Source organism: Paralichthys olivaceus, chromosome 7, assembly GCF_024713975.1.
Source record: "Paralichthys olivaceus isolate ysfri-2021 chromosome 7, ASM2471397v2, whole genome shotgun sequence".
Classification (NCBI taxonomy): Eukaryota; Metazoa; Chordata; class Actinopteri; order Pleuronectiformes; family Paralichthyidae; genus Paralichthys; species Paralichthys olivaceus.
In genome coordinates, this window is record NC_091099.1 from 16,927,590 (window position 1) to 16,948,147 (window position 20,558).

Sequence of the window (20,558 nt, forward strand, 5' to 3'; positions counted from 1 at the left end):
AGCAGAATGTGTATCCTGTCCCGCTAAATATGTCAAATGTAAAAACTGAAGAGTCCTCAGCAATAATTCAAAACACAGGAATGCTGTGAATACAAACTCGATTTACAGTAAAAGTCATCGCTTAAGGCCTTTCAATCAATGTCTGAACAGTTTGATTGTTTCACATGAAAGATTTTTGTCTCTGTTTTCTCTCAGTTTGGAGTCACTGGTGCTCAGATATAAAAAAAAAAATTCAAGATTGAGCAAAATGTTCATATTATTTGACTCAAAATGTGATGACAGCTGTGAGAGTTGTTTGTTGTAAATTAGTGTTTGAGATTTTGAGAGTTCTGTTCAGAAATAATACCAAAGCTTTAACGGAATGAGTTTATAATCACATGAGAAAAAACACTGCTCTTGTTTTTCTGAATTAATGAAATAGCCGACCTCAAACTCCCAAGAGAAGCTCTCATTTAGCTACTTTGAGAGTGTTGAAGCAAACATGTTCCGCCTATGTAGCGTGAGCCAATCTTATTTTGGTTTCTCATGAAAACTTTACTTCAAGTTTTCAGGGAAATTTGCTTAAGTTTAACTTGCACTACACTGAATTGCAGCCAGACAACTTTAGCACATGAAACTTAAACTGTTTTGTTAGACATATAGCTAGAGGGTAAACAACAACTAACAATGTACACATATCACTACCAGTGTGTCTGGTCAGTTATAGACTAAACTTATAATAAATCAAAATAAATAATAAGTGTTGCTCACCAAAAATTCCAGGGGGTGAGGGGAGCAATAAAAAGATGGAATGTGAAACTACGAAATAAAAGAAAAGAGACTAAAGGACTCTGAGTGGATAACTCGAGAGTTGATTTTTTTATTATAATAAGGCAACAGGAGCAGTGACTCCAGTATTGTGTTTATTTAGACTGAAGCAGCACTGTGGGAAAACCCTCCACAAACAACTCTGACGTCGACACAGGCCATAACCCAGACGACTGAAACCCACTGGTTTCCTAACGTGTTCACTCAGTGTGACACAACTCGGTGACCTCCACCAACTCAGTAAATTACACCTGAATTATCAATTTGGCTCTTATCCAGAGCCGATTGCCTGAGTGCGTGCAGCAGCAATTTGTCACAGCGACATGCCGGGCTCCCCAGTTCTGGGGCAGAGAGCCCTAACAGAGGCAGGAGAGGAGGAGGGTGTAATGTTGACTTGGCTCTCCTGCAAAGTGTTCACTGAAAATCAGTGCAGAGCCGATGCATTTAGTGACTCCCCAAGAAAGTGGAAAACAGGTTTAAAAGGCCTGTGGGAGGACACAGTGGCTCATAATTAGGCAGCGTAAAAATTCTGCCTCTACCAGGCCCTCGGGCAGAGAATTGAAGCTGAAGTAAACCAAACCTGAACATGAAATTGCATTAGATGTCTGTGCTTAATGGAAAGTGGGGAAAAAACAGACAAAACCAAAAAGATGTTTTTTTTGCATTTATAAGCATTTCCATTCCCCCACACTGCCTCAGCTCTTTGCATCACCACCCCTGCTCCTCCCCCTTTGATGCTCAGTGTATAGCTTCATGATGGTGTTGCCTCTGTTGTATGGACACAAACAGGATGTGCAGGACTGCGGTTTGAACATGTTTGTGTCTCTGTTTTCTCACAGATGCTTCCCCGCTCAGATTGGGACCACAAGAGAGGCTCCCGAGGATCACAGGTTAGCACTGTCCAGAGAAAAAAAACAGACCCCGCTAGTAATAACAATAATGATAAACAGCTGACAGGAAAACACACGCACACACACACACACACGCAGGAACCAGCTCCCTGATCTCTGTCACTCGCCTACACACACCTTATAAATGACGCAAATAGAAAAAGTCCTGCCACTAATGGGGCCTTTTCACCCATTCATTTTAGCCGTGGTTAAACAGCATGTCCAGAGGTGTCACTTCCCACCAGAGTCCTTGTTGTTCTCCGTTAGCGAAAAGGACTCAGTCTGGTGAGTTGGCTGTGAGGCGCTGCAGAAGCCATTAAAGGCCAGGGAATAGAAACTGGAAGGCCTTGGCACAGGACACACGGCTCGTTGAGGACAGACACATGCAGCTATATCCTTGATATCGCCTTTTCTATCTTTGGGGGGCCACACTGTGCACAGTTTGGAAATTGATGTATTGAAGCACTACAGAGCCACAGAGCATGACTCTGGAGTATGTGGAGAACAAACAATGCCCTTGGCATTGTCATGGCCATATACACTGTTTGTGTGTGTGTGTGTTCTGTGCTGCATGTTCTCCTATTTGGAGGATATCATTGACTGTGTGTCTATGCTGACAATGTACAGTAGGGGTTTCAGAGACTAGGCGACTGTCAAACCACTAGTCGACACTGTGCATCGTTGGGTTTAGCACGGTGCAGTAATAAAGCTGATTACAGCAGCTATGCAACAGGGGGCGCCATTGTTATTGACAAACATTTGAGGAGCCATAGTTGTCAGGTGTAACATGAACCCTGCAGGGTGGGCACTAAAGCGGCAGACATGCCTGAAAGACCTGAAAAAAAACATGGCCATACAACCAGATTCAGATTGTCCATAGCTCGAGGAGCACCAGAAGCTCTTCAAGTTAAGGCTACATCCACACTACTGTGTTTTTCACGTGAAAACGCATCACCCCTGCTACAGACATGCCTGGCATCCACGTCTGGGTGTCATCGGAGAATTCGTAACTCATATACAACTATATAACGAAAAAAATGTAAATCTGTGATTTGTTACAAAACAAAAAGCAATCCAAAACTCCCCTTCTCTGGATTTTGCCAATTCCTTTTATCATTTGAATGAAGAGGCAGCACAGGCAGTTTGTTTTCTGATTTGAAACGAAAAGAACTCCACCAAAACCACCAAGCGTATATATAATAGTGACAGATATAATACGTCAGTGGGCTGGTCTGAGGTATGAAACTCCTCGGCTGAAATTGAGTCCCACTCCGACTGTGGCTCCTTGAGTGTCTGACCCGGGCTTGGTGTTGCTGTGTTCGGACTGTGTGCACTCTGGCCAGGGCAGTGGAGCTGTCCCAGCGTCCCTGGGTCTGGTCTGATGGCTCAGTACCACCCCGCCTGATAAAACGGTTAAAACAGATGCAGACCCAAAACGCTCATGTAGAAAGTGTTCATTTTAGTTTTATATCGCTGCTTTCGAACAGAAACTCAGTTGGGTAGTATGGATATAGCCTAAGACTGTACCATATACTATCTGTATAGTCTGTGTTTGACTCCTGGGCCTTTTCTGCATTTTATCCCCTCTCTCCTTCTCTCTCCCTCTTTCCTTCTCTCTCTCTATCTCTCTCTCTTTGTCTTTCTCTCTCTCTCTACTCTCCCTCCTTTCCCGTCTCTCTCCACGGACTGTAAAATAAAGGCAAAAATTCCTTTAAAAAATATTGTCCAAGGCTAAAATCAATTTGTTATGTGGGGTTAGTATGAAAGCACATAGTTTCTGATTGATGCATTCCCCAAGCTGCCATTTAAACTCAGTGGTCAATTCAGTCTTTTTTATTTGGACCGGTGCTACGCATCCATCAGTGGAAACTTGTAATAGTCCGGAGACTGACACAACATGTAAGAAGTTCGAGGCTTGTGTTGGCATCTCTTTGCATCTTCTGGCCATTTTCCCTCCACCAGGTCGACAGTCAGAGAGGTTGGTCGTGCTTCCCTCTGCCACGGCACCTCGTACGTGCAGATCTCACACTTTGCTCTTTAGCCAGTGACCAGAGCGCTTGATGGATCTCCTCTGTGTTGCGTTAGCCAACATGTGCACATTAGCAGGCTCAATTTCCACACCACATCTTTTTTTTTCTTGTCCCTGTCCAAAGCTTGCGGTGGATGTTTCAGTTTAGGGATTGACAGTTAAGTTATGTATGGAAAGAGTTATTTAAATATTTGTATTCGACTTGAAAACACATTGGTTTTGGAACGTTACCCGTGGAGATTATCAGAAAAAAGAGTGTTTGTAGGCTCGGATCTTGTGTGTTATTCTAAATTACAGAAGGGCTGGAAGAGTGGTCTATCAGACAGACAAGCCGTGACATTGCAGTCATGTTAAAGATTTCTTATAAAATCTCTGTGAGCACTTCAAACGCTCCAGATCAGCGTTTCCTCAGCAGGTTTGGGAGTTGAAAGAAGTCACTGCCCTTTCTCTGGCTGGTCCCATCATGACAGTGGAGAAGAGTATTTTCTCATTAAAGTGGGGCCTGTGGCAAAACTAAATTTAAGGCTGAAACTGCATGAAAACATTGAACTACCTGCACTTTTGCTTGTCCTCTGCCTGGGAAAATAATTGGATCTGCCACAAATGATACAGAAGCATTTTGCAATTTTCGCAATTTTCAAGCTCCTGCTTTTTATGACATGGAACAGTAAAACACGTCTGAGCTGATGCCATTACTCCGTGAGAGAGAAACTGGGTTTCATTTATAGTGGAGCTATTCAGTTTGCAAGATGTTTTAAAAGACTTATGACTGCGTCCGCTGCAGTGCCGATGATGGATTTATGTTTAACCACTTGTATCGTGTAGTAAATCATCGCTCACTCGTTGCACCATCTGTTTCACCTCATGCATCTCTTTTGTTTGTTCTGTTCTTCAGTTCTTGCTCCTGCCTCTACCAGTGTGTTCTCAACATTTTTAAAGAGATACTAAACACATAAATGTGTTTTTTTAAGCTGTAAATCAAATTTTATGTTCTTTGATGAAATACATTAGGGCTGCTTTTAAATTTAAAAAAAAATCTTATTTCTATTTGTCAAACATTGCTCATAAAGCCACCCAGTGTTTAAAAAGTGTGTCTTGGACCTTTCAGGGCCAATGCTTACATCAACTGTTTGGGATATCTGCGTTTATTTTCAAATCTATGTTGAAACGTAACCACTAAACCATCACGTCGTCCACCTGTTCTGCCCCATAGCTTTCTCATACACACACTGTCAGAAATGTTGACTGAGGCTACATCCTTACTACTACATTTTCATTTGAAATACGCCTGGCGTTCACATTCCGGAGTTTTGGAGCCACTAAAGCAGAGAAGTTAGGAATGTGCTGCTGGCCCCATTTTAGTTAGAAAACTCCAGTTCACAGGAAGAATCTGACATGTTAGGAAATGATGACATAGACACTCACAACTGCTTGCTGATTGGGTCTTTTCTGTCATGACGTAGTCTTTGCTGATTCGTCAGGCTCCTATCACATGACCCTTTTCCTGAAGAAAACAACCAGCATTATCCTCTTTAGCCTTCAATCCCAATGTAGAACGCAACATGGATGATTGATTATAAGTGTTGCTGACCCTGTTTGTTTTGCTAACAGCTATTGTGCAGTTCAATTTTGCCTTTTAGTAAGATACAACTGTCTACATGCAGAGAAGATGAGCTATTCTTTGAGCAATATGTGTAGACTTGCAAGCAAATATCCAGTGTATATGCATGGTCAGGTATGGACGGGGATTAAAACCAATATAAAACCCTTGGGTGGACAGAGATATGAAAACATAAGATATCGTGAAGCAGTATGGATGTAGCCTGAGACAACGACTTGTGCCAATGGTTCAAGCTGCTCTGGAAAATCGTGATCTTGGCAGTCAGAGAACTCCGAAGGCGAGAGGCCCTTAATATAAAAGTGTGTGTGCTGCTTCTTGAGTCCAAGACAACCAAGACAACTTAGCTCTAGCAAGTTAAATTGTGTGTGTGTGCGTGCATGTGTGCGTGTGTGTGTGTGAGAGTGTTTGCTTGTGCTTGTGCTTCACTCAAAACTTAGGAGTGAAGTTACATTTTAATCTTTGTTGGCTCCTTTGCTGGAATCATCATGTGGAAGGAAAGTCAAGTCTCTCCAAGATGGCTGCATGTTGGGAAGGGGTCAATCATCCTGACTTTTCCCAGTAAATAGTTAATGAATCGCTTATTCTTTTTTGGTTTTGTTTTACCCTCACCACCCACCCCAAACATCTACCCCACCTCTGTTAATAAGATATGTAATAGCTAGTAATAGTATCATGGCTGCAGCTGAGGAGCTGGCTGCAGCACAGGCTCAGTCTTCCCTGATGGAGGAGTTGTGTGTAGGTTGTAGGTTGAGTTGTGGTGCAGTGGCGGTGAGGGTTGGTTTAGAAGGGGGAGGTGTTGTGCTGCTGGGTGTAGTTTTGGCTGCAGCAGCTGAGGCTCAGAGAGAGGAAGGTCTCAATGGAGTTTAGTGTTACCGTTCTACTGTGATTCACACTGTATCACTGCTCTGTTATTCCAAGTCGTCAACATTGCCATCTCCCAGGCTCCTCTTCAACTAACCTGAACAGATGTAATCAGCGCCATTACCCTAGCCATGCTGCCACTGAAATAAAAAACTGTGTGGTCAAAGATGCTGAGAGTTCAGTGCAAATTAAATCAACCTCAGAAAAAGATAATGGATGGACATAAGTATTTTTTTTCTTAATATGTTCTCAAATTTCTTGCTCAGCAATTTCCTACATTTCTCAGAGTTTGAGAGTTTTGTGTGTGGTGTTAATTGCAAAGTAAGCACCACACTGTGTGTAGCTGTTTGTGAAGAGCCAGAGCTGCTTACATTATTGAAATGTGTTTACTAAGAGAATCAAATACAGTTGCTTTTCTAGTAGGCCCCTGAGGCATTTGTCCGGTCTCTGGCTCTCCTCTGGGAAACATTATATTCTCACCATTTCACAATTTCAAGAAGCCCTATATTGTCTTTCCACTGGAGGCTTCTGGGACTGTATGTTTACATGGGGGAGTCGAGGGGTTAAAAGTGCATGTAAGGGACCATCTCAGAATTCACAAATATGTGACCTCTCTGTGTATGCCATTAATAATCGTCATTAGACAGAAGGATTAGTGCTTTATTTGTTGCATCAAATGCACTTAATCTGTCCTGCAGAGTTATTGGCCAAGAAATATGTGGCCACAGCCGAAACACCAACAATCACATTTGAAAGAAAATGATGCTTTATATTAGAACTGTAAATTCTGCACTTGCTATGAAATGTAATGATTTAGTACATTAATGAAAATGTGTTTAATGTTCAAAGCAAAATCAGTCACCTCCCGGACTGTGTACAAAGATTATTTCATTACAAGATACAGCAAATCTTATCTGAGAGGTGTTTGAAAGATTACTCAACAAAATAACAAAAAGGGTCAAAGGAATTTTTCTCTTTTTGGGATGAACTTGTGAATTAATACAAATATAATTTCAAAAATGTGTAAATGGATTTTGGTTTACAAAGCTATTTTTGAGGGTTAAAAGTGTGAGAGATTTCATAGACTATTGAGAGGGATGACATGATGGCTCCCCAAAAGTGAAGCCAAACCATCTCATTCGCCCCCAGGTGTTTGGCTGCCATGTAGGGCATAAACCCCACCTTCTCCATGTTAGAGGACGGGACAAATTAAAAAGTAAAAGTATATGTCAAACATAATTATTATCATAGTTAGTTCTTTCCACACTAATGTCACCATCCCAAAGTCTATATGCAGATTCCAAATGATTTCAAGCACAATATGGCAGCACCCATATCCAGGATATTTTAGCTTCACTGCAGGAAATGGAGAGGTGACGTCCATCTTTATGTATAGTCTATGGTCACAACTTAATACGAAGTCTGTTCAGACTTTATTTACACCATCTACATTGTTGACACTTATTTAATATCACTTCAAAAATGGGTGTAGTTTAATTTAGTTATTGATAAAAACTAAAATAATAAATGTTTATTTCAAATATATTAAAATCTCCATTGATCTGGTGCAGTATCCAGATGAACCCAGCACAAACATGATCTGGTCCATTTTTGGTTCTGCTTACTGTAACTAAATCTACAGACACAGCTGAGCAGGGCCTCGAGCACAGAGAGCCTGTGTGGACCAACAGCTTTTCACTCCTCAGGAGTGATGGCTGGTTTGTTTTGACTGGCCCTTGCTTGGGTTTACATGAACTGCTGCTCTGGTGTTAATCTATGGCAAGTCTATTGATGTACTGTTCAAACAGTAAGAACATTGATCATGTACACTGTTGTTATTCATCGTAAAATGTCATAACAAAATGATCACGCAGGGTTTGGTATATGAACTGGTTTGCTGTGGAGTCAACTGGAGTCATATTGATACTTGGAGTCAGTTTAATAAAACGTAGCAACAAAAGTGGAGCCTTGTGATCACATATCATGAAGATTTGTGGTGATTTTGTGACCGAAGGTGCCGTCACAGTGGCTGGATTAGGAGTATCATTTTTAAGCATACACTTATTTGCTCTCTTGCGAAGAGTTAGATGAGTAGTTAGAAATCACTTTTTTACAATGATGAAAGTAGATCCAGTTCTTGTAGTTGGCAATAGCTAGAGCTACCAATTTTCACAAACAAGATAAATGTGTTCATTAGTGAGATTTATAGATGCTGAGAGGTGGATTTTGTTACTTTTGGATGGAGTGAGACTAGCTGTTTTTCCCTGTTTCCATTCTTTGTGCTAAGCTAACTGATTGCTGTTAGTAGCTTCACATTTACCATAGAGACATGAGAGTACGAGAGGTATTTTCTTATCTAACTTGCTGCAAGAAAGTATATTTTCAAAACGTCAGACTTCAGCTTTAATATATTCTGTGTTTCTGGATCAGGAAAGTAGTTTAGAGTAGTTTTCACTGTCCAAAAGGCAAAAAAGTTTTATTCTTTCCAACATTGTAATAATAATCTAATAATCAAGAATGCTGGTGAGAGAGTGGATACCTCTGCCAGGGCCAGACAGTGCCCTTATAAAATCACATTTGAATTAGCTAGATCCAGAATTGTATCTGAAAATTGCACATAATAAATATATCAGTCCTCGAAATATGCCAGATTTTTTGTGTAACTTTGGAGATATCATTGAAAATGTTAAAATATGTTAAATAAAGTTGTAAATAAATACCTGGATCCACCTTGTGATCCTGGATCCCACTAAAAATTGAAGGAATTCAAAAGCAGAATTCAAAAGCAGACAAAAACATAGATCATTAAAATCACACGTATCCAAAATGAAACATAAAATTGTAAATGCAATAGGCTGGAGAACAGCTCATCCAGTGTGTTCATCTAGCTGAAGGAGAGCTTGTCATCCTGCTGCTGCCAGCTGTTGTCGAGGCCATCGACTGTGTGTAAGTTGCCTATAAAGACTGATCCATCTCACTTGGAAACAGAGGAGCAATTAATCATTTTCAGTCTGAGGAAGCTGTTTTGATGATCAAAGAGAAGAACGACGTCTTTTTCTATAAAGTATATTACTCCCCATCTCTCCGAGGGGCTGCATCCTACACCAACTCCGAAGGGTGCGTATCTCAGAAACATCTCTACTGAGAGGAGTGTGAGCCAGTGGCAGCCACTCGTTGACAGCTCGTAGATGTGAATTATTGTTTTTATATAGTTTATATGAATGTGGAAACAGTAAAAAAGGGCTCGTATGCTTGTGGAACCATTTAAAAATAAGTGATTAAACCTGCATATACAGCCTCAGTGGAAGGTTAAAAAACCTTGATTTGGACATTACAAATGGGTCCAAGATTGGAAAGATCACTATGGTACCTTCAGAAATATATTACGATTTTTTTGAAACGCGACATCATAACATCCGTCCAAAACCCTTTTTTTCTGCGGTTTCTCAGAGTTCTTCCCCAGACTCTGAGTGGGGCTCATACCAGATCTAACCTCTCAGAAGATGAAGCCTGCTTTTACAGAGGTGGCCGTGGCTGATGAATGAAAATGATCATCTAACTTGACAGGAAATGCTTATGTAACCTTATGATATTATGTAATTTGGTCTCAGTTTGATGTGTTGCAGGATGACCACAGATGATTCTTACGTTCTAGATTGCAGATTGTTGTATGATTAGAAACATCAGGCGGCCCCATCCAGCCAAGACTTTAGCTAAATAAACTTACGTAAAAACCTGAGCCAGGGATGGTCTGGACTTTAGATTCTTTATCTTTCACTGCCGCCAGCTTTGAAGTTCCAGCTCCTCACCACACGCACACATATTCTGTAAGGTAACGGCTTGTATGGTGGAGCAGGCAGCACTTCAGGTCATTAAAAGGACAAATTCAGTGGAAGCATGTGCTCCACTGTGTCCCAGAGCTGACCTCCCCAATGCTCCCCATGCACGTTCCACCACATTATACTTTTCATGTCAGGTTTTGGGCACACATTCATCATTACCTTCCCATTTATAAGTTCAGATTCCGAGTGAGTTGAGCTTAGTGACGCAATGCTTATCCTGCTTGCACAGTGTGTTTATCTGGGTGCACACGTGTGTCTCTGTGCTGCACACTCAGGATAATACCCCTTTGTATTTGTTTATGTGCCAGTGTGACTGTGTATTTGTGTGTCAACCTCTGTATATGTCACTAATATTTTTACTTGGCTCATGAGTTGGCTGTTTGAGAAGTAGGGGTTAAGTTGTAAGAGGCTAAAGATTTGCATGTTTGTGTACACACACGCACGCATATACACACACACACACACACACACAAACACTCCCTTCAGAGGACATTACATTTGCTTACATTGATATCCTAGAGACATGTTTTTTGTCCCAATAAAGGAAGACAAGTCCCCCATAATGTGTAAACAGATTTAGGTCCCCACAACATGAGTAATACCTGGACAAACGCACCAAGAAATGCTCAGACTAAGGCTGGGCATTAAAACAGTACAGATATTGCAATTGCAAAATCTTTTCACAACCTTTTCACAGGAGCAAAAGTCAGTCTTTAAAGTTAAAAGAAATAATAATGTGACACTTATCGTGAAAATTATCGGCATCAAGTGATATAAATATTTTTTTCTAGATATCATTTATGGCCATATTGTGTAGCCCCTACCTATTACTGCTGTCTCTGTCCAGACAGATGTTTTCCAGCAGCCATGTTCTCCTTTAACCCCCATTTAACAAACTCCTAAATCAGCGTGTAAATGAGCTGAGAGACAGGTGTTTACATTCAGTCCTCACAGCAGGTATCAGAGCAGAGTATAGGAAGGAGGGCAGGGAGAAGTATACCAGAAGATGAAGAGGAGGGGAGGGATGACAGGAGTACAATAGTCATCTGTCCAGAAATGTTCCATCAGATGTCCCTCCGGATGTCTTCTTGTCTTTAAAAGAGATTAGTTTGGTCCCGATGCTGGTCATGTCAGATTTGATGTGTAGGGGAATGTCCTCGCACTGCTGAACACACATTTTTGGAGCGAACACGTGTTGTTCAGGTCAACCTTCTGCCACTTAGCCAGTGTAAACAGAATAATTCTGGGTGCCTGGCAGCTGGTGTCAAAGTGAATAGGACATTGGAGGAGAAAAATCTGATAACATTCTTTTAAGAAAAAGGGCAAGTTTTCAGCTTATTAGATAAATCAACTGGCTTAGACTGACCTGTGTTTATCTGGTGGTTGTTCAGCTGCTCTAGGCCCAGCAATTAAGAGAGGGTTGTGAACTTTTCACTTTACCCTGTGAAAACAAGGCCGTCTCACACCACTGCGGAGCAGACAGTCAGGAACAGACGCCGGCTGTTGGTCGTCTCAGAGGTCAGGAGCGAGGAAGTCAAAGGTCAGATCTTTGCTGAGACATTGGTAATGAGTCCATTCATTAAGCATCAAGTAATATGCAGCTCTGCTGAATATGTTTCAGCCTGATGTTGTTGTTGTTGAGGTATTTTTAAAAGCTGCGAGTGCAACTCCTACAACTCCTACTGTGAGGAACCACTCCCTGCTCCTCCTTATGATTTTACTTCCTCTTAAAGGCTTAAAGGAGTCATATAAGGTTCAGACTCTGCACATGTGTGTATAATTGTTGTGATACCTCAAGGATAAATGACTGTAAAAACTTTGCAGAATCTCAGTCTCACACTATTATTAAATCTATATCTTGTGATAATATAGGTCACAATTCAACTGTCTATCATTTTATGATTTTGACACTGTTGCCAGTGAGTAAGTAGGTTTGTTGGTTCTGTAGTTGGTTACTTAGGTTGTTACTTGGATCATTTGTTGGTTCTTTCGTTTTTGTTTTGTTAGTTGGTTGGTTGGTTGGTTGGTTGGTTGGATGGTTGGTTGGTTGGTTGAAGGGGCGGATTTCCCGGGGGGGTAGGGGGTCCCTGCCTTATTCGAAGAATTGTCTCTCTCAATATCATTGCAAACATAAGCACAGCCCACACACTCCAACAACCCTTCAGACATGTTGCTTTAATTCTACCACTCAACAGAGTAAAACACTGTGGAGGTGAGGGGGCTGGGTGCACCTTCACCTGCACCAGAGGATCAATCAGTGCAGGTGAGAGCTGTTAGTGGATTGATCCTCAGGTTTAAAAGGCAGCAGCTGAGCTGAGTCACGAGGAGAGAGAGACTGAGACACACAGAGTGAGAGCACAAGCGACACAAGAGACTTTACCAAGCTGCAAAGCTGGACACCAGGAGAAATAAATGGATTTATGTTTGTCGCTAAGTTTCTGTTTGCACCTGGTCTCTGAATAAAATGTTAAAGCCAGAATGGTTTGTCTCTGGCTGCTGTGGTGAGACCACGTCTATTGCCACTAACACATTTACATTTAACCTTGTTTGTTTTACCACACACTTGAATCTTACACTTAACCTGCAGCTGTATCTTCTAGGGGCCTGATCTACTAAGATCCCAAAGAAAAAGTGCTAAATTGTGCGTGCATTATACCAGATTGCATATTTGGTTGGTGGACGTTGTGGGTGATCTACAAAAAATAATTGCGTAAATGATAACAGGTGCAAACATGGTAGAGGCAGCAGTATTTAAATGAGTGTTTTGTGTGCGGAATTCATAACTTTCTACTATAAGACATTAGCTCAAAATGTGATGTAAAAGCCCTCTCGTGTTTAGACTTGTAAAGACACTAGTCTTGTTTTTGTGTTGAACTGTGAGCACATTATTCCACTTCTAGGAGACAGACTGTTCAGGGTCATTGAGGGTGGTGGAAGGGTCAGATCCAGAGTGAGAGGCAGGTGACAGGGGCCCAGCACATCATGAGGACCCTTTTGCCAGCACCAGCACAGAGGATAGGGCCAGAGGCATCGAAGATAATGATGACCATACACAGTACATTTGGTGGTCCCCTCCAGGAATTGCTCTTGAGAATTGCTCTTTTTATCGTAATCAACAGACAGATGATAGATCCAACCCTGGTTGGTTAGTTGGTTGGTTGTTTTGTTTGTTGGTTTGTTTATTGGTTCAGTTGTCTGTGGGTGCATTGGTTAGTTTGTTTGTTGATTCATCAGTTGGTTGGTTTGTTTGTTGCTTGTCGTTCGTGGCTGCTTGGTTGATGATGCTCTGTTCATGGCTGTGTGTACTGCCAGTGTCCTCATATAACACATTCTCTATCAACATGGGACAAAGCTCTGCATGAATTTTAATTTTTATTGCTGTGCAATTGGCATCTCACATTATATTTGCATACAAACTGTTGCAGTGTTTATTTTCTTTATTACATCAGCTTCACTTGTGATATAATTTATTGTGAGTACACAAAGACTAGTGATGAAAGAAGTATTCAGATTCTCTACCAAGGTAAATGTAGCGATAGAGCAGAGTAATAATAATCACTTAAAAATCCTGATTTCAGAATTGTTAGAAGTATCACCTTAATTATCACCTAAATATGAAAAGTATAAAAATATTTATTTTTTAAAACAGAATTGTCCCCAACAGTGTTAATATTATTTACTATGTTATCTGTACATGAATATGTACTCAAGCAGCGCACTAACCTCTGGTTGTTTCGTGTGTTCACAGAGTGACGCACATCTGACAATGATGTTGAGGTGCACTGATGCATCCTGTTCATAACTGGACATCAGCAAAAGCAACATTGTGAGCTGCTGTTAAAATCCCCATTAGTGCTGAAACTTCATAGCCATAGTATTGTTTTTTTAAAGTTCTGTAGAGAAATAAAAAATTTAAAGTATAATTAAATTCAACAAAATTTCTATGTGTTTTGGCTGCATGATGCAGCACAATGAGTCCTACACACTGCTAGCATATTATCACCTTATAAAGTTCATATGACTTAAAGCAACACTATGTAACTTTAACTGAGCAACAGCGCCCTCTGCAGCCACACATGGTGATTTATGCTGTTGGGCTCCATGTCTGAGTGATTAAGTGGTTTTCATGTAACACAGAGTCTGTGAATGTGTTGACCGCAGCTCTGACTGCGTCTTACACTGATAAGCAACTGAACAGTGGATATTCCCCTTGATCCTCAGCTCCCTGAGCCAGATGAGCTACAGCTGTAACAAATGCACCAAACTCTGTTCAGAATTCTTCTTATTTTAAAGATTTTCTCTCTGACTATCTGAAAAAAACATTGTTTTTTAATTACCTCCAAGTCTGTTTAACTGATTTACAGTTCAGCAACTTGCTGGGCCTGATTCTGGCATCTTAAAGGGATAGTTCTCCCAAAAATGATAATTCACTGATTATCTACTCACCACTATGCTGATGGTGGGATGGGTGAAGTGTCTGAGTCCACAAAACACTTAGAGTTTCAGGGTAAACAGAGTTGCAGCCAAAACCAGTATAATTGAAGTAACTGGGGAACACAACAGTGGACATTTAGACTAAAAACCTGGTGTAAATTATGCAGTTTCAGGTCGATTTAGGGCTTCTGGTCACTTGGATGACACCACAGGAGCAATATGGAGGCATTGTATGATCTTTTCTGTTGTTTATTCACATATGAAGAATTGGTTCTTCAATTTTATTGGATGTGGCTGCAACGCTTTCTCCCCCCAAAACTCCCAAACTGCTTTGTGAACTCAAACACTTCACACACCCCCTCAATCAGCATAGTAGTGAGTAGATAATGAATTTTCATTTTTGGGTGAACTATTCCTTTAAGATGCGTCAGTCACAAACTTCTCACAGGATTGTATCCACTCACAATAGTTGCACAAAGCAAGCACAGATGTTCAGGGTTAGGAGTGGGAGTGAAAAAGGCTCCATTCTCCTTATTTCTTCCGATTTCAGTGAACCAACTAATACATTTTAAAGCTGCTATTAAAAAAGTCTGAAAGTTCCATAGTGTTGCTTCAAGTACAATAAAAATGTACTTTCCGTAAGGGCAAAAGATAATGCAGTTAGTCTTAATGCGAAAACATAATCTAATGTATAACTAGAGATAACTTTGTTCTGTAGGATAAATGGCAGAACTTATGCCAATGTCACTGTTAATCACATTTCGTTCTCACAAGGGACCTGCTGAAATAGTTTATGTACCTGTCCTTCATGCGTTCCACCCAGAAGCTGTGCACAGCTTCTATCATACCCCGCCATTAATAAGCAACTACCCACAATGGCTGCAGCAGCGGTGACTGTTATTTCTTTGTTTCTCTGTTTTCCTCTCACCCCGCAGTCCTCAGGCACCACAGTCATGGTGGACATAGCAGTGATGGGAGAGGCTCATGGACTAATCACAGACCTGCTGGCTGACCCCTCACTGCCCCCCAACACCTGCACCTCACTGCGGGCTGTCAGCAACCTGCTAACCACCCAGCTCACCTTCCAGCCGTTGCACCGGCCACGCCCTGCTCCCCTGCTCAACCCCAGCGATGCCTACACCTGCTCCGACTCAGAGGAGGGACCGGAGAAAGGGGAGAAGACATCCATCCACAAGGTAAAGAAATAAATGAAGGCCAAGTGTTGTGACTTTACTGGTAAGACACTTGGAAGCCCCGATGAAAGTGCGGATATTTCAACTCAACATTAAAAGTCAGAATTGTTCATCAAAGGTGGTCGAGACGCAGACCCAGAATGATTGCATTTGGAAACTGCTGAAATCATCCTTAGATGGAAATGTGGTCCACCTTAATAAGGCTAAATGATTTATACACCACACAGTACTCCCCACACATGTTAATCTTTTAGCCCATGTTTCAGCTAATGAGTGTTTCCTGCTCTCAGAGCTTTTAGCATCAAATGAAGGAGCGTATTTCATAGAGTTGAGTGAAGAAAAATAGAGCACGTCTACTGCTCGGAGCACTGTTCATATAGCCACAGCTGTGTCAACACGACAGATGTGCAGAGCCAGACACAGTGTGTGTGTGTGAGTGTGAGTGAGTTGAGTAGAAGAGAAGAGGCAACATGATGGTGAACACATTTCTCATATGGTTACAAAGATTCAGCCTCAAAAAAAGGGGGTCCTTACCCCTATTATGGGGTCAGACTATTACCTGAGGAAGATACCCATCCTGGCTGTCTCAGAGGCTGGTGTGTGGACGATGGCTGCTGTGCCGTCGCTCGTTGGACAGGTGTATTTTTTACATCGTCTGAACTTTGTAAAAGTAGCTAAGACAAACTGCGTAGAGGGGCCAGTGAGCCTGCACTCATTACGACTCCCCAGAGACGGCTTCCTCGGCTCTTAACTGGCTGTGGGGAGAATATAGCAGGAGCAGCAAAGGCGGTTAGTGGAGGAATGAAAACCCTTGTGCTTGCTTTTCTGGCTGCTGGCTAAGAGTTTGATGTCCATCGTGTTGCATACTGATGCCTTTCAAGCACTTTCCCAAAACGCATTTATTGTGTGCTGCAAAAATACCACTGCGTCAGAAGCACGTGCTGTACGGACATCTAAAAAACATGAATGAGATTCAGCTACTTGCAAAACATTTGAGGTTAGACTGATCTCACTTTTCTTATTTAAACAGTGGTAGAAATGAGTCAGGTCATAAACTTGAATCACACATTGACAGCAGCAGGGATCAGCAGTATTTTTTGTGAGGATGACCTGGTTTTCTCAAGCAATCGCTGATGGTGAAACAGTGTGTGTAAGATTCTGTATTGTGGTCGTTTGGTGTGTGTCTGCAGGGCCTTCATTAAAGAATGGAACAAAATCACACCACAGTACCATTGTTCCACTTTCATATTAGAAAGTTAATTCCATAATTTCATGCAATTTTAGTATTATACTCTGCAAAACACATTGTACACCCTGGTCTATGAATATATGCAATTTTGTGGTGCATAATTGCATCTGTGTGTAATCATATGCAGCAATTGTGCATGGGTGTTGTCTTTGTATATGTATGACGGCTCCAAGATGAGTGCAAGTCAGCGATATGTCCCCTAAAGTGACCTTACCAACACCCCGTATGAGTGAGTGTATGCAGTGTATGACGTCTCACTGTGAATGGGCTCATTCAGGATTCCAAGGCGATCTTTACTAGGTCACCCTGCAGAGGGCCGAGAGAGGGAGAGAGAGACAGAGAGAGAGAGGCTGCCATGTTTAGCGCTGCTGTGCCAAGCTTCTCCTGCTGCTGCTGCTGCTGCTGCTGCTGCTGCTGTGAGGGCACAGACCGCTGGGAATCGCACAGAGAAAGCTAAGAAAAGACAAATAATGAAAGCGACCCAGAGAACCAGACAAAATAGACTCACGCTTGCAGAATTCCAGTGATGAAATGTATCTGTGCAATGCAAATCGTGAAATTGGATGTAATAATGTACCATGAGCATCAGTCTTGGCACAGCTGCCTGCCAATATCCCCAGTCAATGATGGTGGCAGTAATGATTCTCTGAATAAAATGAACAAACATTTTCCAAGTGATATCACCTGCATCATTTGCTTCATCTCGGGCAGATTTAGGAAAAACAACTAATCTAGATGATCCAATTGACTGGAGACAGGCTAAGAAGTATAAATGATGTCTTTAAGAGCTTTTATATCAATGCAGATACAATTACAGACATGTTTTTTGACTCCTGCAGTTAATCGTGGGTGGAGATAAGATTAATTTCTTTTACAGTGATTAGAAGGATTTTTCAGTGGTGTGTGTGCATAAATGTTCCTGTCTGTGTGTGCAGCGTCTGAGGCGAAGTCTCCACCCGGGTCTTCTGAGGAGGATCTCTTCCACGTGGACCACCACCACCTCCGCCACAGGCATGCCCACCATAGAGCCTGGGCCTGTCCGTAGGGATCGCAGCGCCAGCATCAAACCCTACCATGAAACACTCACCTGCAGGTAGCCGAACTATAACTGACTGACACCTCACTCAATGGTGGATGTAGGATTTTTCTAAATCGGAGGCCACAATTTACACAGAGGGGCCAGCACAATTCCTGATACAGTATTTCCACATTTAAGTCATTCCGTCTTTACTGGTAGCTCTATAGCTTTGATTCAAAGCCACACATCATTGAATATATTCCTGGTTCAAGCTCATTGTGTTCCCCAGAAAAGCCCAGAAATAAAAACTCTTTACAAATTGTCCTTTTTATTGTTAGTATATTGTTAGTAAGTGACTAGTTTATATAAAAAAAAGACTATTGACAGGACTGGGGCTCTTCAGTGGCCAATCAGATTTTACAAGTGGCCAGTGCCCCCCTGAGCCCAGTCCTGGATCTGTGCCTCGGTCTCACTCTTATTTTGTATTCCAGCAGACACCCACTTTGTCATCAGACCCTGACTTTTGCTCACGTTGTTCATTTAGAAAATGATGTCCCATGCTTGCTGTATAATTTCTATGTTATAAGCAAACCCCTAGATTTTTGAGTTTCATTATACTAATTATGGCCAAATTTGCACTTGAGTTGTTCGTGGCTGTGGTACAACTGCTAAGAAGAATGACGTGTAACTCTGAAGATTATGAGATTTGGTCTCAGCAGTGTATGTGGCTGTAGACAGCAGTGTGAGTGAATAGTAATGGTACAGCAGTTAGGAAAAAGATATGTGTGCAAAGGGAGCCAGAATGGAAATATGTCCCACAGGCGAACACATTAACCTGAATAACTAAGACACATATAAACTCTCAGCACATTAGTGCTGAAGATAGCAAAGAACTCAGGCTACATAAAAGTTTCATGGATATTGACCTGTGTGCATGTGATATAATGGAAACTGCATGGTATTTAGGTCTTATAACAGTTTTTGTGCATTTTTGGGGAGTAACAGTGTTGTAGGACAGGGACAGCTACAGTTTATGTGTTTAGGGATGAGTGTTAACATGTATTCATGGGTTTCTTTGTGCATGTGCACGTCATACAATATATGTGTGGTGGACTTTGTTGATGGATGCAGAGGTAGTTAGCCACATATTACCGCAAAGCTAGTAAAATAAAGGCTGTGTTTGTTTCTGCTGTTGTTTTACTTAGCCCGTTAATCACATTAATGCAATAAATCTTGAATAAACACAGTTTAAATTTATTATCCAAGTGATGATTACTAAGTGAATAATTTCAGCATAATTTACTGTGATCTGTGCAGAGACTGTCTTCTGCAGAATTACTATTTGATTACTGTGACCTTATGTTTTGATAATCTCCGTACAGCTCGAGGGAAATAATGTTTTTTCACGAATTTCAATGTGGTAGAAAATGGAGATTCAGCCTGAGAACTTCCAGCTGTGCATGTGTTTGCGTGTACTTGAATATGAGTTATCGTGCAATGTTTTTATGACGTAGATGCACAAGTGGTGCTCGACAGCACATGCTCCCCGACTTTAAAATATTAAGTACGCCTCAACAAGAAAGAATCTCTTTGTGTTTCATCTACCTCGTTCTGTTTCTCCCCTGATGAATCTGTGTCATCTGCACAAAGTCTACTGATGGAGGCAAAGCAGCAGCAGAGATATGTCCATGGTGTATTTGTAATGTAGGTTTGTGTAAATGTATGCATCTAGTAGTTAATTTTATTCTCTAAATACTGCATAAGAACATTAGTCTGACCTCTAAACTGAAGCTTAATTATTAATGTGCAGAAGAAATTAAGAAAACCATGATGTCTGACTCAAAGACACGGTGAAAACTGCCTGCACGGATTCAAATACTACACTTTCTACTGATGAAAAACTTTGTAGTGCTCAGCTGCAAGATTATATGAATATAGTTTTCAGACAATTTCAGATTTTCTGTCTTTCATTTATGTTGTGTTCCATCATTATTTACGCTGACCTAGCATCTATATATACCACATCTATACTAATGCTTACACCTCTTCAGAAATGTCATAATTGTTATTTTTATATAAAATCATTCATATAGACCCCGTAGTTGCAGAGATTAACATTTTTTTCAAGCAGGGGCCTGATTTTAAGAGGTTAAAATCTGAAATATTTAGTGAAATGTTAAGTTTATTATACATTTATTCATGTGAAATATTTCAAACTGTAAATAAGGATCACTTTTCATGATAAACTTAACATCTGGGCTCAGATTGTAATCAGTTTGCTCATACACTGGACGAGTCAGCAAACTAACTCACGCTTTTTTGCAAACCCCTGGAATCTTGTTGCAGTTGGTAAAACGTTGTATTTTACATGTAAAATGAGGCGTGACGCTGCAGCTGCATGGAATAGTTCCCGCCTCAGATTAATTTAGAAACTAATTTTGGTGGATAGGTTTGGAAAGTTTTGGCGTGTAGTACATCTGTCTAATCAGTTATACAAAGGTTGTATGTCGACGACTAATTGAAGGTTATTGTCTTAATGTATTGAGTTGATATACATATGCTTTTCCAAAGTTTACTATGTTGTAGCCAGTTAAATAAGCAATGCATGTACTTC

The 20,558-nt window shown here is 41.2% G+C and overlaps 1 protein-coding gene across 4 annotated transcripts in view; it reads left to right on the forward strand.

Annotated features, from left to right (window-relative positions):
* The window catches only part of LOC109624189 (cGMP-inhibited 3',5'-cyclic phosphodiesterase 3A), a 78,175-nt gene that overhangs the window by 36,495 nt on the left and 21,122 nt on the right, over positions 1 to 20,558 (forward strand). For 2 of the 4 annotated variants that reach the window (XM_020078709.2, XM_069528556.1), the window contains exons 2-4: positions 1,647 to 1,697; positions 15,420 to 15,680; positions 17,862 to 18,019. In XM_020078709.2, the coding sequence (XP_019934268.2) occupies positions 1,647 to 1,697; positions 15,420 to 15,680; positions 17,862 to 18,019 (470 nt within the window). The remainder of the gene's footprint in view (positions 1 to 1,646; positions 1,698 to 15,419; positions 15,681 to 17,861; positions 18,020 to 20,558) is intronic. The other 2 variants (XM_069528557.1, XM_069528558.1) reach the window with 1 other exon arrangement.